At 41.7% G+C, this 19683-nt stretch overlaps 2 protein-coding genes across 2 annotated transcripts in view; one reads left to right on the forward strand and one right to left on the reverse strand.

Annotated features, from left to right (window-relative positions):
- The window catches only part of LOC309358607 (C-type lectin domain family 10 member A-like), a 90477-nt gene that overhangs the window by 20178 nt on the left and 50616 nt on the right, over positions 1–19683 (reverse strand). The gene's annotated exons all lie outside the window — the stretch shown is intronic.
- Positions 8079–18136, forward strand: LOC309358877 (vomeronasal type-2 receptor 26-like; the record flags this gene model as incomplete). Its single annotated transcript, XM_081892145.1, has 5 exons — positions 8079–8366; positions 11151–11630; positions 13096–13323; positions 14743–14869; positions 17235–18136. 5 exons carry the CDS (start codon positions 8079–8081, stop codon positions 18134–18136), a joined length of 2025 nt encoding a protein of 674 aa, XP_081748271.1.

Here is a 19683-nt window from a genome sequence, read left to right on the forward strand (position 1 = left end):
TATTGATGAGGAATACATCAGGATCAAACGAGAGCTCAACACATCGGACAGAGGGACAAGGATTAATTTTGATGAAAGCATTCAGGAAGCTTTGGGGCTGTCCCTTCTTGATATTCAAAGGGACTGAATAGGTTGTCTAATTACTGTTTTCTAACATATGGGGGTTCAACTAAATGACTCTTGGGATCCTTTCCAACAATTCTATGGTGTGATATAATTGGCTATGCAGCAGATTCAGCCAACTCCCAGACTGAACCAGGCCCATTCAGGCCAATGGGTGTCCTATCCTGATAGGGTTGAAGCAGCTACAAATCACTACAGGGTGGACCAGTGCGTCCAAAATCAGTTTGTAGAAATCTGTTCCATTTTGTACCTCAGAGCAGCCCTTTTTAAGCCAGATTGTCTCTGCAATGTGGCAACTGTTAATTATAATTGAAGTTAAGGAGAACGCCTAGGTGGAGAGAAGGGAAGGGGGCAGAAAGGATCTCAGGAAGGATCTCATAGGATCTCACCCCACCCAACACTCTCCAATCACATGCTGGGCAGTGTGACACTGAAGAGGTTTGTTTTCCCAGTCAATCCCAGTCCTATCCTTCTCTGTGTTCTTTTTTTTTTTAAAAAAAAATTGCTGTGTTTTTAAATTTTCTCTGCTAATCATTGCTGCTGCTGCATTTATAGTTTCTCATTACAAAATATCAGAAGGACCCAACTTGCTTGCTTTTAAAAATATTTTTTATTAGTTTTCCAATATGCCCCCAATAATAACCCCTTAGTCAACAGCTACATAATTAATGATTTCCATCCGTGATGTTACAATATATAAATTTATAAAGCTTCAAGTGAGGAGCTCAAACTATTAAGGACCAGCTTGTTTTCTGCATCCTAGTGGTGTTACACCATCTTATTTTTTAACCCAAGTGCAGTGGGCTGGAGGTCACCAGTGGGAGGAGTTTGGAAGTGTAGAGGCTGCAAAAATGGAATGACAATGGCTTGTGATCTAAATGGCCACAACTTTATTGATTACAGTTTTAGGTCGGCTTTGGCATAGACATTCGGTATGTATCCTGAATCAGCCAATGCTATGACAGTCTCTACTGCGACTTCAATGAATATTTTACTTTTTCTCTTTGCTGACAATTTGCCCCTCGGAAGACCCCTGACTTTTGTTACCCCACCAGATGGGCTGCTGCCTGCCCATTAATATTATCTCCAGGTTTTTAAAAAGATAAACACAAAGGTTCTCAAATACTTGGTGTAAGAAACTGGTCAAACACATGAGTATGAGAAGTTGCAGAAGTGAGCACTCATGGTCTTTGTAATATTTTATTTTTAGTGGAATTTTAAAGGGGACTAGCATGGAAGCCCCTGGAGTGACCCACCTGAAATTTGGGAGGGTGAATCCCCTGGTAGGGACTACAGTGTCCCCAGCCTTCATGGCACTATGTCAAATAAACAAGAAATTTGTGCCCATTTTGCTTCACAATGCAAGTCAAAGGGATTTCCGGAGGTATGTAAAATCCAGATCATGATCCAAATGAGGCTATAAATCAGGTAAGATTTACAGACTGGAGCCACAGATCAGGTTCCAGGGGTCCTCGCACAGCCCTAGTACATTAACAATATTGCTAAAAGAGAATGTCTTTATCCTGAATCTTCAGAGTTATTTTAAACATTTTTATAACAACATAATTAACAACATGGTTATGGGTTTCTAAAGACAGAGGTTCCAACACTGTGTCTAGTATTGTGGTGGTTGCGTTAAAAGGAACCCTCACTCAAAACTTCTGTTATTTTTCTTTACATCAACAGATTTCTAAACTGCAGGTTTCTTGGATGAGCCAGTGAGGCATGAACTACCTAACGTCTCTCTCTTCTCCCTCTCTCTTAAAAATAGTCACGACCTGCTTCTCTGTGCAATCAGAACTGCCACTTTGGTTATAGTCGTGCCAAAAAGGAAGGGAAGCCATCTTGCTGCTATGATTGTCTCCCATGTTCAGAAGGAAAGATTTCCAACAAGGAAGGTAAGAGATGATTTGGACAGTATTTATTAACTCCATCAGGTATGATCCAGTACATGCACATCAGAAACTAATTTCCCTGATTCTTAAATTGTATGGAGTTGGCTGATAGAATGCAGTTAAATACAGTAGTAGTACCTCAGATTCCGAACGCCTTGTGATTCAAACGTTTTGGCTCCTGGACGCCGCAAACCCGGAAGTGAGTGTTCTGGTTTGCGAACATTCTTTGGAACCCAAACATCTGACACGGCTCCCGAATGAGTGCAGGAAGCTCCTGCAGCCAATCGGAAGCTGCATCTTGGTTTTCAAACATTTTCGGAAATTGAACAGACTTCCAGAATAGATTCTGTTCAAGAACCAAAGTATGACTATATTGCCATGGGTCAGCCTGGGCCCCATGATTGGCCATACACAGAGGGCATGGAAGAGGGTGCCAGCAAAGGAATGGGGTGCAGGAATGCCTCAGGGGAGTGCAAATATCACCCAGAAGAGGGTTGCTTGGGGGAAATGACAGCGAGGGCAGAGTGTCCCATCTCAAGTTGTCAGGATGAGGTGGATATGTGGCACCTGGAAGAGGGCAGCAGGAGGGTCTGGGGAGTGAGCACAGGACTGGTGGAAGAATTGCTGCAGGGGCCTGATCCAAGAAAGAAGGAAGCCCAAAGACCTCCTCCCCACTGCTGCTGTGGCCTCAAGTTAATAGGCAGGCAAGGAGGAAGGAACAATGTTATTTGCCTTGGAAGCTAAATTTTTGTTTTCCAAAACAAAAAAAAATCCTTCCAGTAGCACCTTAAAGACCAACTAAGTTAGTTCTTGGTATGAGCTTTCGTGTGCATGCACACTTCTTCAGATTTTGTTTTCCAGACATGGATGACTGTTTTCAATGTCCACAAGATCATTACCCAAACAATGCCCAGGATGGATGCCTTCCCAAGAAAATAACCTTCTTGTCTTATGGAGAACCCTTGGGGATCAGTCTGGCCACTTTTGCCCTCTCCTTTTCTATCACCACAGCTTGGGTGCTTTGGATCTTTGTTAAGCACCAGGACACTCCCATAGTCAAAGCCAACAACCGGAACCTCACCTATACTCTCCTCATCTCCCTCCTGCTCTCCTTTCTTTGTGCTTTGCTATTCATTGGCCAACCTGAGAAGGTGACGTGCCTCATTCGACAAATTGCTTTTGGCATGATCTTCTCATTGGTAGTTTCTTGCATATTGGCCAAAACCACCCTTGTGACTCTCGCTTTCATGGCCACAAGACCAGGGTCTAAATATAGAACATGGGTAGGGGGGAAATTATCCAATTCCATTATTCTCTCCTGCACCCTTACTCAATCTGCAATTTGTTGTGTGTGGCTGGCAACCTCTCCCCCATTCCCGGATCTTGCCATGCATTCAACGACTACAGAAATTTTACTGGAATGTAATGAAGGATCAGCTGTCATGTTTTACTGTGTCCTGGGTTTCATGAGTTTACTGGCCTTTGGCAGTTTCATTGTGGCTTTCCTAGCCAGAAAGTTGCCTGACAGTTTTAATGAAGCCAAATTTATTACCTTCAGCATGCTGGTCTTTTGTAGTGTGTGGTTGTCCTTTGTTCCAACCTACCTGAGCACCAAGGGCAAATACATGGTGGCTGTGGAGATCTTCTCCATCTTGGCATCTGGTGCTGGCTTACTGGGCTGCATCTTTTCCCCCAAATGCTATGTCATTTTACTGAGGCCTGAGTTGAACAGAAGGCAGGTGTTAATAAGAAGAGAAAATCAAAGAATCAACCAGTTGTGTTAAATTCATCTCTAACTACATCCTGTTTGATTCAATAACATATCATTAGAAAACAGTGATCCATCTTTCCAAATAATTTCCTCACTTGAGTAGGCACCAACTCTAATTCCAACTCTTCTCCCACTTCTACCCTGGAAGCATAGGGTGGCTTGCTGTCACCCTGTAGATGTCATCTGATATGTTGGAACCCAGGTAGACAAAATTGTCTTCTACCTCAAGTGTGTGGTCACCAGTGCTGATGTGTGGAGTGCTGGCAATGTCCTGACCCAGGATGTTGACCTTTGTTAGGCTGATGGTAAGACCAAACTCCTTGCAGGCTTGGTCAAAATGGATGATGGGACTCTGTGGAGCTTCCTTGGAGAATGTTGTCAAGGCTCTATCATCCGCAAACAACATCTCTCAGATAAGGACCTGCTACAATCGTCCTGATGCAGAGACATGTCAGGTTGTACAGACCTCCATCATGCCTTGAATGAAAGTACACACCGTCTTCAGTTGTGCTGAATTCATATGAGAGCATCAGGGATAAATGCCAAAGAGGGTTGGGACAAGAACACAGTCCTGTTTCACAGCACTCTTTTTCGGCCTCCAAGGATGAGCTGTCATCCAGTTAGTGGATGGTGGTGTTGCATATCACTTGCATGCCAGAAGCTGATGTAACCAAATGCTTCACCAATAAATAATTAGAAATCCAGTCACATCTACTTATTGGTCTGGATGTGTTCAGAACAGGATAGCTGTAGGACTAATTGGGACATAGTCGAACAAGACCTAATGGTCAAAATGGATCCATAGTATTAATGTTCATTGCCCCATCTGCATTATTATGCATTTTCCTTTTGTATATGTTGGTTGTAGTATTTTAATATATGTGTGTTTTCATCTTTCTTTTCCTTCTCCTCCTGCGATGAGGCTACATTTTAATATTTTAATGTTCCATTATTTTAATGTTGTATTTTATTTTTGTTTTTAAGTTGTAATCATTCATCTTGTTTTTATTATTGCTTGTAAGCCGCTCTGAGCCCGGCCTTGGCTGGGGAGGGCGGGGTATAAATAAAAATATATTATTGTTGTTGTTGTTGTTGTTGTTGTTGTTGTTGTTGTTGTTGTTGTTGGTTGCACCTGATAAGGACCCTCATTCTATATTGTATTGTAAACAGTTGGGGGCCAAGTTACCTAATGAACTCCTAAATGGGAACTGAGATCAGTTTCAGTGGCCCAGATATCTAACCTGGGTATTAGAAAGGGGGGGCTTTCCCCAAATTCACATCTTCAGATCTCTCACCACAAAGCAGAATAAGGGGGGGGGAGTGGAGCACCTTTTAACATTTTATCAGCTTCCTTCTTTTCTGGGCCCAAAATTTATCAAGTAAGCTGTAATGGTAGAGGTTAATTATTTATACCATAATGGGACAGAAATGTCTGCAGACTTCTGAAGTAGGAAAATGCATATGGAAAAACTTTGAATACTCCAAAGCAGTTGAAGTTTTCTTTTGAACTTTGAAGTATTCCAATTGCATTTGGGGAGGAAGAATTTAATCCACTTTTATGAATTAATAGCACTTACTCATATTTGGTAGACAATGCTTTGGCTGAGATGTATTGCTGACTTTTTTTGCCAAAGTCACTGAGAATTTGATTATGCCTTCTGTAATTATCATTAATCACAATTGCTGCTACTTTTCTCTCCATCCTAAGGGATATCCAATGACCACATTCCAAATAACAGACTTACACTTGCAGATGTTATTAATACCCCCACAGTGCCATTTGGAGGTTGAACTATAGACACACACGGCTCTGTAGCTCTGATCACTGATTATGCATGTTGCATGCTTCTAGCATTGAATCAGCTGAGTGAGTTGCCATTCTAGTAAGGTTTGCTATTCAGGGGTGGGGAGAAAGATTAACTGTCTTCCAAAATGAAGATCCCCTCCTGTAAAATGGTAGCATTTGTATTGTTGGTATTAGTGTTGCCGCCTCAAGTTGTGTGCAAGCTTCCTGTTGCTCGGTGTTCCATTGTAGACCCTCTTCCTATTCTTCACCAATATTATTGCTCAGGAGACCTCATCATTGCTGGCATTATGTCTCAAATCTATATGACCTCAAGTGTCTTGACTTTCAGGGAACCTCCCTCTCCTGAACTTTTTGATGACTTTCTGTAAGGAGTTGTCTTCTTTTAACCATATCATACATATATAATGAATGTATAGTGAATGTATAGTGAATGGTGGTGATGCTACTACTACATCCCTCTAACTTCCCAGTAGTTCTGGTGTTATGGAAGCTCTGGGCAGCCATCCTATGCACAAGGATCTGGTATGAAGCAAGATGCAAAGCCACTCAATGGCAGCTCTGCTGCGGCTCAAGCTAAGCCTGGCAAGTGAATAACAGGTCTTGAAAAGCCTTCACAAAGTCAGTTTTTTTATGCTAGGGTGTTGTGTTGGGGGGCTTACATCAGTCTTGGCTCAGAATGAACAAGTTACACTGGTGTATCTTAAAACAAAAAAAATTCCTTCCAGTAGCACCTTAAAGACCAACTAAGTTAGTTCTTGGTATGAGCTTTCGTGTGCATGCACACTTCTTCAGATACACTGAAACAGAAGTCACCAGACCCTTCTATATAGTGAGAAGGTGGGGAGGGGTATTACTCAGAAGGGTGGTGGGAATGGGTGATTGGCAGATAGCTGTGATGAGCCTGTTGACGACTCTTAATGACTGCAATAGGTCTTACAGGAAAAAGCAAGGGGTGAGAAGGTGAAAAATGGCTTTGTCATGTATAATGAGATAAGAATCCAGTGTCTTTGTTCAGACCAGGTCTCTCCATGGTTTTAAGTTTGGTAATAAGTTGCAATTCAGCAGCTTCTCTTTCCAGTCTATTTCTGAAATTCCTTTGTAGTAAAACAGCTACTTTGAGATCTTGTTTGACTATGGCAGACCAACACGGCTACCTATCTGTAACTGGTGTATCTTAAACAGAGTCATGGATGGAGAGTTACTGCTGTCTGTCCCAGCTGACCCAGCAATCAGCTAGCTAAGCAGGAGGTCCACAGTATCTCATTTCAATTTTCAATTGTGTTTTCATGAGTCACTGCCAAAGCCAATGTTTCAGATGCTGCAGTCTCAATGCCCTATATTCAAGATCCTGATGCGTTCATTATTTTTCCTCCAAAAGTTCACTGGAGCCCTGTAATATCTATACTTTGAGATATTTAGGTTGTTGAGTCATGCCATGTTCTCCTCCAAGAAGCTTTCAGTCTGGGCCCCTTTCAAAGCTTTTTGTATTTGGGGGCACCATCTTCATTTATTCTCCCTCAAAAGAGAGTTGGTGAGCTGCTGCTGCTGCTCCCTTGAACTGATAAAAGTCCATTAGGTAAGAGTTTATGTAACTATTTTTGGTTGCCAGCTTGCTCTAGATAAGGAAATAATTTAAAGCCATTTTTACTATACAGAGTCCCCATTTCAGGGCCTGACTTCTACAAGCATTCAGAGGTCCTCTAGCTTGTTTCCTACATCCAAGCTAAACGCTCCCTCCCATAGCTGTCAACTTTCAGATTTGAAAATAAGGGATCAGCAGCCTCACCTGTCCCAGGGACAGTCTATGGGATATCTAACAATCCGGGATAGCAGCGGGAAGCAGTGGGAAATGGTGCTGGAATAAGGGAATTTCCCGCAAAAAAAAGGGAAGGTTGACAGCTATGCTCCCTCCCCACTTTCTCCTGATCTACTGCATCCTCAGCTTCTTATTCTGACAGATCTTTCCATAGGATTGCTCCTGTAGAAGCTAGTTTCAGCAACAGCATCTCTTGAGTCATCGTCATCATGCACATATAAGATCCCAAAGCCAATACCAATGTTTCCTTATTATAAAACATCATTTTAATAAACAATATTAGTCAATAAGGTTGTCTTCCACCTAAGCCTATTATCCCAAACTACTATGAAACTTTAAAAGCATTTTAAATGAATTTATGGCAGCCCTGAGGGAGTCTGAAGAACCCTGAAATAAAAAAAAAATAAAGAAGCACAAATATCTAAACTAGTGTTTATAAAATTGGAACTTAGGAAATCATTGTTTGATACTTGCCCTGTACCACAAGGTCACAAAGTGGGTTTAAACAATAACAAAATGCAATATTAAAATCAGTTCAAACAATCTGCAATGCTAAGAAATGTTTGCCAGTGTATCCATTTGATTCACTGGACTATAGGCATAAATCTATTTTTCTGTGTGAAGATGCATTATTTTCACAGCAAGTAGCTCTCTTATTTCAGGGTAATGACGCAGCTCTACCAACATGTTGTGGCTTTGGCATTTGCTATAAAGGGAATAAATGAAAATCCTGAAATCTTGCCCAACGTCACCTTGGGATTCCACATCTACAATAGCCATTTCAGTCCAAGCTGGACTTACCTGGCCTCAATGGAACTCTTCTCCAGGCAGGGAAGATTCATCCCAAACTACAAGTGTGATACTGAGAACATTCCAAGAGCAGTCATTGAGGGACCAAACTCTGATCTAGGTCTTCACATGGCAACCATCCTCTATATGTACAAGCTGCCACAGGTAAGATATGGGCACGGAATATTGATTGTTAACAGTCCATTTTCTGTTTTCCACTATGTCCTTTAAGACTTATATTTGAATGGGTGGGTGGTTCTCAATGGAGATTTAACTCCTCCTAAAACATAATATACCGTCAGATCACTGCTATATTCTGTTTTGATGTACAATTCATAACCTACAGCCTGAAATGATTCACTCCTTGATTTTGCATAACCATACCTGTATAATCAAGTACTCTATTATGGTCATAGAGCAGCATAAGCAAAACATCTAAATAAATAGCATAACAGTAGGAATCTAAGCGAATAATTATTAAATAAATGGGAGCAAGAACCAAATGTAGATTTAAACATATACATAGAACACTTAATTAAGCATAGATAATGGGTGCATAAAAGTTTATAAGAAAAATTAAAAGATTGGTTAACACAGCTATATAGGGCGGGCTTCAGAAGTGTGGATCTAACAATATGTGCCTTCAGTTTAGGATTGAATTGTAGCATAGACCATTCTTCATCGAATATCTATCATGGCAGCACAAAATCTGGTGACTGAATATGTGACTTCTGTATATCCTTTGTAAATATCCTGAAATTCCAAAGAGTTCAAAGCCATAATGATATGGAAGCAGTAGTGCTATTGACATTTCTTGTGTGTTTGGAGTACGGTTGACTAACATGCCATTCTCAACTGTCACTGACTATGTCCCTGCAGGCTGCATGTTGATACTTGAAAGGTTGAGTGATTCATACTGAAATTCGCTTTACCCTCTTTGAGAATTAGAAGGGTTGTGAAATACCACTGGAACAAAACAAGAATTAGCTCAAGAAAATGACACATTTAGGGAACAAGTTGAAGGTTTTCAACCGAATGAAGAAAGGGAGAGGAAAGAGTAGGGGGACAGTATAAAATGTTTCTAAAGTAGCTCTCTGTGTGTGTGTGATTCTAAGAGCATTCTCATGCCAAGAAAAAAGGATGAATTTTTTTTCATTGGGCAACATCAGGGGTCGGCAGGGCTTACCTTGCCTGGGCTGGTACACTGCCGCAGAGCCCCCTTCATGGGCCAGATTTCCAGCGCCACGAAAGCAAGTCCCTGTGCTACGATGCACCGGTTTAGTGCAGCATGCGGGTACTCGCCGAGCGGGCGGCTCAGTTCAGGGCCGCTTGTGGGCCGGTAAAACAACCCCCGCGGGCCACTTATGGGCCTTAGGTTGCCGACCCCTGGACTGTTAGAATTCCTGTTCCATGACTGCAGTCATGGGATTGTTGTCTATCACATGACGGTGTATGTTTTGACTCCACAAAGTGGGAAGTGACAGAGACTGGATGTTTGTGTTACTGTGTTCCATGAAGTGAGACTATTGTCCTTTGTTCTTTTTCTCTTTGCTTTCTGATGCTAGAGAGAGAGGGAGCCATGTTGCAGTGCTCCATGTGTGTTTATATGCAAATAAAGTAATTAGCCAAAATGCTGAGTTGCTGAGGTCTGTCACGTGAACTGCAAATCCCTAAGTGTGCCAATGTCGGTTGGCATCTGTCACTGTAATGTTCGGGCTGAAGAAACATGAATGTTGCCTAACCTTTTCCACACAGCCACAGCAAAATCAAGTCCATCACATTAAAACTGTTATCAAATCTAAGGGAAATTTCAATGAAAATTGGAATATATTATCTCTCTTTGCATGCTTCTGTCTGGTTTTCTGAAGAAAGGATGTATTGACCTTATGCTTGCTTGTTGATTTATGTCAAATCTCTTGGGCCCCAGGGAGCAGCAATGGAAAGGGATCTAGCAGTATAGGACCCTTTTGAGGTTAGATAAACTTCCAAATGGACTTTCCTCACCTGTACAGGTAACAACAGAACTTTCACTGAATGTTTGCTGTGCCTGCAAGGGTCACTAAATGTTTTAGATCAGCGGGAAACACTCGGCATTTTGAGAAAGTGCTGCGGGTCCCCATCACAGAATAGCTGGCATGTGTGGCATCAAACAAAGCAGCTGTTGTGGGGTGTGACACAAAGACTTAGGAAAAAATGGCTTCTACACCTAAAAGGGCAGAAAAGGAGACACAAAATGGGGGGGGGGGATGTGTCCTTCTAACAGAATGGAAGGGGCAGTGGGTGTCCAACGCTGGGTGTCTAACCCAGTGAAAAAAATAACTGGGCAGGAAGAGCAAATCATTTTTCATATATTGCAGATTTTGAAGGGGATACTTTTACAGGTGCTGTAGGGGGTAATGGAGGGCAGGTTGGCACCCATAGGAGCCATTTTAGAGACCCTTGTGTTAAGTCATTAATCAGCATATTTTCCCACTCAGTTAAAGGTAAAGGGGCCCTTGACCATTAGGTCCAGTCGTGGCCAACTCTGGGGTTGCGGTGCTCATCTCGCTTTACTGGCCGAGTGAGCCGGCGTGTAGCTTCCAGGTCATGTGGCCAGCATGACTAAGCCGCTTCTGGAGAACTAGAGCAGTGCACGGAAACGGCGTTTACCTTCCCGCCAGAGTGGTACCTATTTATCTACTTGCACTTTGATGTGCTTTCGAACTGCTAGGTTGGCAGGATCCCACTCAGTTACATTCATATAAATAAATGGGAGGGGCAATCTTCCTAATTAGCTATTTCATTTTCATTTTTATTGGGAAGACATCTCTTGTAAACGAATGGTATTTGTATTTATAAAGCACAACGCATCACACAGTAAGATCAATGAATCAACGAATAAAAACCAACTAAACGGAGAAAAAATTGTATTTGGTATCCCTTTTTCTTTTTCCAAAATATTATTTTTAGGTCATCTATGGCTCTCATCCCGTAACAGATACTGACTTCCATGCGGCTTTCTTCTGCTACATGTTCCCAAATGGAGCTCATCAGTATTTCGGGATTCTCCAGTTGCTTCTTCATTTCACCTGGACGTGGGTCGGGGTGCTTTCTCTGAGCGATGACAACGGAGAGAGATTTGTACAAAATGTTCTTCCCATGTTTGCTGAGAGAGGCATCTGCTTTGATTTTATAGAAAGATTCCCCAGGATCACCTTTTCTGGTGAGTTCATCGAAACAGTAGAGGAGTCTTCTGAACTATGCCATATTATTCTGGGAAGTACGGCCAATGTTGTCGTTGTGAATGGCGAAATTCATTCCATTATGGCACTAAGAGTGTTGCCCAATATTGCAGAAATAGAAGGGGTACCTGTGCAAGACAGGGCAAAAGTTTGGATTATGACAGCCCAGATGGATTTCACATCCTTTCCCTTCCAACAAAGTTGGGATGTAAGTTTCCTGCATGGTGCTCTGTCCTTTGCTGTCCACTCAAGGGATATTCCAGGGTTCCAGAAATTTATTCAGATGAGAAACCCTCTCTCTGAAAAAGAAGACGGGTTCATCAAGGACTTCTGGGAAGTAGCATTTAACTGCTATTTGCCCCATCCTTCTTCAGACAAGAAAGACAGGGAATTCTGCACTGGGCAGGAAAAGCTTGAGAGCCTTCCTGACACTGTTTTTGAAATGAGCATGACTTCCCACAGCTACAGCATCTACAATGCAATCTATATTTTGGCACATGCGTTGCACACCATGCATTCCACCAAATTAAAATCCAGAGCGATAACTGCTGGAATAAGGTGGGAACTTATAGATCAACAGCCGTGGCAGGTAATGTTGTATTCCAGAGGTCTGAATGCTGTGGTAGATGCTTTGCAAGCCAGTCATGCAACAAAACTCAAACACAAAGCGATGAAGAGTGTATTGAGATGGGAGGTTCTGGGTGAACTTATGTGGCATGTGATGGACTAATCAGACTAATGCAGAATGTGCATAATAACTGCAGGTGCATAAATAGGTTGATGGGCTGTCATGTGCTTCGTACAACCCTAGGGCTGAGCCCAAGGAAGCACATTTCTTGAACACAGAGTGGAAAAGCCTGTTCCCTTTCAATGATTTTGAGGGAGAAAATGAGAGGGGGTTTGGGGGGGGGAGGGGAATTGATGAAATGTTACCAAGACTCTAGTGGGCTTGTCTGTCTTTAGTGATACTCATTTTAGATTAGTACTTCATACTAGGCTGCCATAGCATTTAAAATACCACTCCAGATTTCCTGGAATTATTCCAGGAAAGTGAAGAAACCCTGAACATTCTGCATAAGGGCCAGTAGCAAAGTTCAATAATATGAAGATGAGATGTGAAGATGAGCCCTGCCAGGTTTGAGGTAAAAGTGCTTCCCAAGATGCCCTAATGTCAACTTGGCTACTCTCACGCTTCTCTTTCTTTTGCTGCATTCCTCCCTTCCCCTTGCTAGGGCATTCTTGCTCTGGGATGCCATATCCACCCATTTCAGAATCCTCAGAGGTCCCTTCCCTTCCAGCATATGAAGCAGTAAAGCCCCCCCCCCCTTTTAAGAGACATTGTAGTGTAGCCAGGAATGCTGCCTAGAAAAACAGAGGCCCATGATTCAGGCACTCCTGGCATTTTCATTGCTCCAGGGAAAGGGTGGTGCACTATCACCCTGTTGTTTATTTGTGTCTGTATGTACATTGTTTTTAATACTTTATTCTCCCCCATTTGGCTCAACCTGTTTCTAAGAACAACCTCGGTCAACGAGGCAAATAATAAATCCATATACAGCTTTTTAACAGGCCATGTACCAAAGAGGTCAAGTGTGAAAGATTATCACTCACTTGTAATATTGCACCATTTTATACATCCTTATTTATTGCTTTTTCTCTCTCCACTGATTTAGCTTCACCACTTTCTGAGAAGTGTCTCGTTTAACAATAGTGTTAAAGAAGAGGTTTCCTTTGATCAAAATGGGGAACTGGTATCTGGATTTGATATTATCAACTGGGTCATATTCCCCAATGACTCCTTCCTTAGAGTCAAAGTTGGAAAAATAGACCCCCAGGCTCCCCCAGACAAGAAGTTCAACATTCATGACAACACAGTTGTGTGGCCCAGCAGGTTCAACCAAGTAAGGTCTACTTTAGGTTGTCTCCAGTTATTTATTCAGTGTTGAAAGATTGGTTTCTGGTTTGAACCCTGAAACAGCTGCCTGTCAGGTCAAAATAGATATGGCAGGTGAGATCTGAGGCCATTGTCTCCCAAAACAGTTTTTGACTTTGTAATGGAGGACCTACCGAAAATAACATGGTGCTTAAACCAGCATGATGGAAGGGAGAGTTCGTGTTAAAAAGTGCATAAGTTGGTGAGATCATCAGTCCCTTGATATTCAGAAAAGCCTAAAATTTCAGTGAACTGGTAATTTAAAAAGTAAAGGGACTCCTGACTATTAAGTCCAATCAGACGACTCTGGGGTTGTGGCGCTTTACTGGCCGAGGGAGCTGGCATTTGTCCATAGACAGTTTTTCCAGGTCATGTGGCCAGCATGACTAAGCTGCTTCTGGCGAAACCAGAGCAGTGCACGGAAAGGGCTTTTACCTTCCCACTAGAGTGGTACCTATTTATCTTCTTGCACTTTGGCGTGCTCTCGAACTGCTAGGTTGGCAGGAGCAGGGACTGAGCAACGGGAGCTCACCCCATCGCAGGGATTCGAACCACCGACCTTCCGATTGCCAAGTCCTAGCCTCTGTGGTTTAGACCACAGCACCACCCGCGCCCCCTGAACTGGTACTTTACTAAGACATTAAAATGGAAATCCAACCACAGTGATTTCCAAAGCTATGAAAAATGTAAAGGCAGCACAGTTCCATTGTCCATAGTCAACACGATTTTCTCACTGGACCAGCTGCAGGAGAAGCGCTGAGAGACAGAGAGAATTCCCCAGTCTTTCACCCTCTTTAGCTAACCAGGTCCCATGTTTCACAAGAATTAGTGATGGCTGGTAATCATTACAACTGGAAGGGCAGTAGATGAAGCTAGGGCCAATGACAGGCTCCTTGGAGACCAGATTTGGAGACCCCTCCTCTCCTCACACAGATGCACCAGCACTACAGTGACCTGTCTGGGGCACCAGGACACCCCAGCCACAAGGAGCTGGGTTATGGGGAGATGTGGGGATAGCAATTAAAAAATATTTGTACAAGACATGAATGTGCTGACAAAGAAGCTAACTTGAAGCAAGAAACATTGGCAAGGTGGTATGAAGGGCAGATAATTGTGTTTAACACCTGAATTTGATCTAAATAAAGACAATGGACCATGCTTTGAGAAAGTCAATGCATATTCCAACATCTTCGTCATAAATGAAACACAAGCGTAGTATTGCCAGACATTCCACAACTAGAATTGGCCGTGGTGCCTAAACAATTCTCTCTGGAAACGATATGATTTTCCTATGCGTACCAGAATTAACACATTTCGTTACAGCAGAAGGCTTCTTCATGGTGATATGCAAACTCCTACACTATCATCTGCTCTCATTTATTTACAGGCATTACCCCTATCGGTGTGCAATGATCATTGCTATTTAGGTTACAGAAAAGCCAAGAAGGAAGGAGAGGAATTTTGCTGCTATGACTGCCTCCCGTGTCCTGAAGGAAAGATAACAAACCAGAAGGGTACAGTATACAGTATACATTGTTTATAAATTACATATGGTGTGATCCACTACATGCTTATGTCAAACTAATTTCCCTCATAACTGGAGCGACTGGTGGTTACTGTCTTATATTACCCCTGAATGTCATAGTGACTTAAGGTCATAGTGGGCCGAAGCATTAAGCATAACCTGAAAAATGAAAGATGGAACATTCAAAAAATCTTAAAGTTGAGCTACCATGCATACTTTTATCTCCTAATTCTCATTTTTGTTTCGGTTTGGCTCACACAGACACCAGTTGTATTAAAATAAGCATTTTTAAAAACAAATATGTAATTGTGTGCTTCCATACGATAAATACAGTCATACCTTCAATCTCAAACGCTTTGGCTCCTAAAGAAATCGGCTCCCAAACGGGTGTTCCAGTTTTTGAACGATTTTTGGAAGCAGAATGTCCTCTGCAGCTTCTGATTGGCTGCAGAAGCTTCCTGAAGCCAATCAGAAGCCGTGCTTTGGTTTCCAAAAGTTTTGGAAGTCGAATGTACTTCCAGAATGGATTCTGTTCAACTTCCAAGGTATGACTGTATTTTCCGGCGTAAAAGACAACTGGGCGTATAAGGCGACCCCCCAACTTTTCCAATTAAAATATAGTGTTTGGTATATACTCGCTGTATAAGACTACCCCTCTTCCAACGCACACAAAATAAAAATTTAAAAAAACAGTCTCGAGTCCAGCTTGGAAATTTGCTCCACTTCCCAGTGGCCGGGGGCTTCTGGGGCCAATTTTCAAGCGTATTTCTGCTTCATCTAGAGAGCTTGGTGTCCTCTGATTTAATTTGCTGTCATTTTATCCTTTGGTGGGGAGTTGCTGCAGGAGCTGCTGCTGTAGCCAGCATATAAGATGACCCCCGACTTTTGAGAAGATTTTCCTGGGTTAAAAAGTAGTCTTATACGCCAGAAAATACAGTATTATATACCTAATACAATGTGCACAGAAAAAGTGGCTGCTAAAATGGACAAACTAGTTACTCTGTGAAGTAAAAGATGCAATCTAAACTTGTTCTGTGTCTTTTATTTCATATTATTTATCTAGAAAATTTCTATACATTTTAATGTAAATAAATAAATAAATAATAGTACAATATAAACCAAAATATGATTAAAAGTATTAGGTACTTTATAAACACACACACACACACACACACACACAGCAAAATGCAATGACAGAGGTAGAAAGATAAATGGTTTTAGTATTATTAATTAGTTTTAAATTTTTGGAAAGACGGGGGCATAAACAAACTAGCAGAGTTTGAAAAAAAGCTGAATGCAGATTCACCTAACCAAATCCAGGTATCAAAGAAATAATTCTGTGATTTCAAATTTTAGTACTTATACAGTAATGTTTTGCAGCTGGAGAATACAGCCCAATCATGGTGGCAAATACAGTTTCTCTGTCATTGAAATTGTTGTGTGTGGCAAAGAAGTCAGGGCGATAACAGTGAACTAATCACCGTGGGGGAGGAGAATCACAAACAACACAACCCATATACAGTATGTGAACACAATGTACACAATCTGTTTTCTGTACATCTTTATGCTTTATTTATTTATTTATTTACTCATTCATTCATTCTCTTTCATAGAATTTCTGGACCCTTTCTTCTTTTTGAAGTGAACCTGGGCCTTGTGAACACATCACAATCCAGAAATCCACACTGAAGTCCATATGAAGGGTTTTGTTGCCCATCCCTAGAGAGAGATGTTTTGTTATTCAGACTGGCCCCAAAAGCTACATCGCTGAGTATGGCTTCTTAGGTTAGAAACATCTTTCAGATACTGAGCTAAGAGACATTATTTAGTTTTTATATATATATATCATATTTTTATTAGATTTTACAAACGTTAACAACCAATAAGAAAATTAACTAAAAAACACAAAAACATCAAACAGCATACATCAAAAATACAAACAGAAAAACAGAAAAAAAGAAAAACATTAAAAAAAGAAAATTTAGCATAAAAAACTCTTTTTCAAATTAATACCCTTCCAGATCTTATTTTCCTTACTTCCACCCGCCTTCCTTTCTTGTATTCCACTTTAAAAATTAGTTCAGCAAAATCATTTATTATTCAAATTCATCCTTTATCCTTCCCTTTATACTCTTATTTATCTTAATCACCAGAACCCCTTCATTTCATTTACAATGCCCTTAGCATTCATAAATTTTACAATATTTTTGTAGGTAAACTTTAAACTTTTTCCAATCCTCTTCCACCTGTTCTTCTCCTTATTATTTAGGGTTGTCCAATATTGATGTCCGTCCTTCCCGTCAAGCACAAAACACAGAGCATCACTGTATAGACACCTGTCTTTTCTCTTTCAGATATGGATGACTGTTTTGAATGCCATGGAGATCAGTATCCAAACCATGACCAGGATGGGTGCATTCCAAAAGAACTGACCTTTTTGTCTTATGGAGAATCTTTGGGGATCTGTTTAGCTACTTCCTCTCTCTCTTTTGCTGCCATCACAGCTTTGGTACTTGCAATTTTCATGAAGCACAAAGAGACTCCCATCGTCAAAGCCAACAACAGGAACCTCACCTACGCTCTCCTCCTCTCCCTCATTCTCTCCTTCCTTTGTGCTCTGCTGTTCATTGGCCAGCCTGAGAAAGTGACCTGCCTCCTTCGACAGACAGCATTTGGCATGGCTTTTTCCGTGGCAGTTTCTAGCATATTGGCCAAAACCACCATTGTGGTTCTGGCTTTCATGGCTACCAAACCAGGGTCCAGGATGAGGAAATGGGTGGGGAAACAATTGGCCAGCTCCATTGTTCTTTCCTGCTCTCTTATTCAAGCCACGATTTGTACTGTGTGGCTGGCAAATTCTCCCCCATTTCCAGATTTGGACATGCATTCAATGCCAGAAAAAATTGTACTGGAGTGTAATGAAGGTTCAGCTTTCATGTTCTACTGTGTCTTAGGATTTATGGGTCTCCTGGCCATTGTCAGTTTCACTGTGGCTTTCCTAGCTAGAAAACTGCCTGATGGTTTCAATGAAGCCAAGTTTATCACTTTCAGCATGTTAGTATTTTGCAGTGTTTGGTTGTCCTTTGTTCCAACCTACCTGAGCACCAAGGGGAAGTACATGGTGGCTGTGGAGATCTTCTCCATCTTGGCATCTGGTGCTGGCTTACTGGGCTGCATCTTTTCCCCCAAAGTCTATATCATTTTACTGAGGCCGGAGTTGAACAGTAGGAGGCAGCTAATTAGGATAAATAATTAAAGGACCAACATTACTTTCTAGAAATATTAAATGTACCTGTAATTTAACCCCATTGTATTTAGCTGCATGTAATGAGAAATTAGTTATATTCCATTCCTGATCACTCTCTCTGATGCATCAAGATTGTTTGAGATAGTCCTGCAATTCTGAATGTGGTGTTTCACAACAAATTCTCTTTGAGTTCAGATAACAATAGGCTATTACAAGCTAAGTCCCAGCCTGAACATGGAAGATAATGCTCTACCCATTGCTCTTCATATTTAATATATCCCTCCTTGTTCCTGATATCCATTTGGTCAATCTGTATAGCAAACTAGCTCCTGAAACAGGAGGAATGTCACTTATTTTGTTGTGGAAGTCTTCTGCAGCTGCAGTGCCCTCATCCTTAAAGAACGGTCCCAAATGAATTATTCTGAACATGGCTGCAAGATTCCATTTCATGCTGGGGATTTGGGGAATAAATGAGGGCTGCCTCTGTGAATTGTGGAAGTGTCCAGTCCTCCCTTGTCATTGCAGTGAATTCTAACCAAAGAAGGAACCAATTGGGACATTTTGGAGAAAACTCCACCATTCTTGATCTCTCTCAGTGGTTTAAATCTCTAGAAGGCAAGTCCCACCCACCCCCACCCCTGAGAATTCTGCAATATAGCACTGAACTTTTAATAATAATAATAATAATAATAATAATAATAATAATAATAATAATAATATATTTATACCCCGCCCATCTGGCTGGGTTTCCCCAGCCACTCTGGGCGGCTTCCAACAAAATATAAAAAATATTAAAATACAATAGTCTATTAAACATTAAAAGCTTCCCTAAACAGGGCTGCCTTCAGATGTCTTCTAAAAGTCTGCTAGTTGTTTTTTTCTTTGACATGTGGTGGGAGGGCATTCCACCGGGCGGGCGCCACTACCTCAGTGTCTGGGCAGAACGATGGGGGTGGAGATCCTCCTTCAGGTATACTGGGCCGAGGCCATTTAGGGCTTTCAAGGTCAGCACCAACACTTTGAATTGTGCTCTGAAATGTACTGGGAGCCAACGTAGGTTTTTCACATAACTGGTGTTCAGCAGTCACTTGCAGTCACCAGTCTAGCTGCTGCATTCTAGATTAGTTGTAGTTTCTGATGCACACAGTCTGTCACCTCGACAGCCCCTCAAATCTCCTGACACTGTCCAGTCTTCGAAGTGTGTGTGTGTGGGGGGGGAGGATAGCTTTTTGTCCTTAATACTCCAGTGCTCTTCACTAGCCCAGCCAGGATGGTTTGAGCTTTTTTTAGGGAAGCCAAAGTTGTTGAGCTTCTCTGGGGGGAGCCAGAGATCTAACACAGACATCTACCGGTAGATCTCGATCTATGATCTGCAGGTCTACCTGTTGGACATGCCTGCCATAAGCTAACTCATTAATTTCTTACCTGGCACATTTCTGCAACTTGTGTTTTCCCTTCAGATCCCAAATATTATCTATATACTTTAACTTCTACCGTTCACTAACATGCTTTGGTACCCCAGATCTATGTCAATACACTGGGCACACCCTCTCTTG

The sequence above is a fragment of the Podarcis melisellensis genome, assembly GCF_964234715.1.
Source record: "Podarcis melisellensis genome assembly, chromosome: 16".
Lineage (NCBI taxonomy): Eukaryota > Metazoa > Chordata > Lepidosauria > Squamata > Lacertidae > Podarcis > Podarcis melisellensis.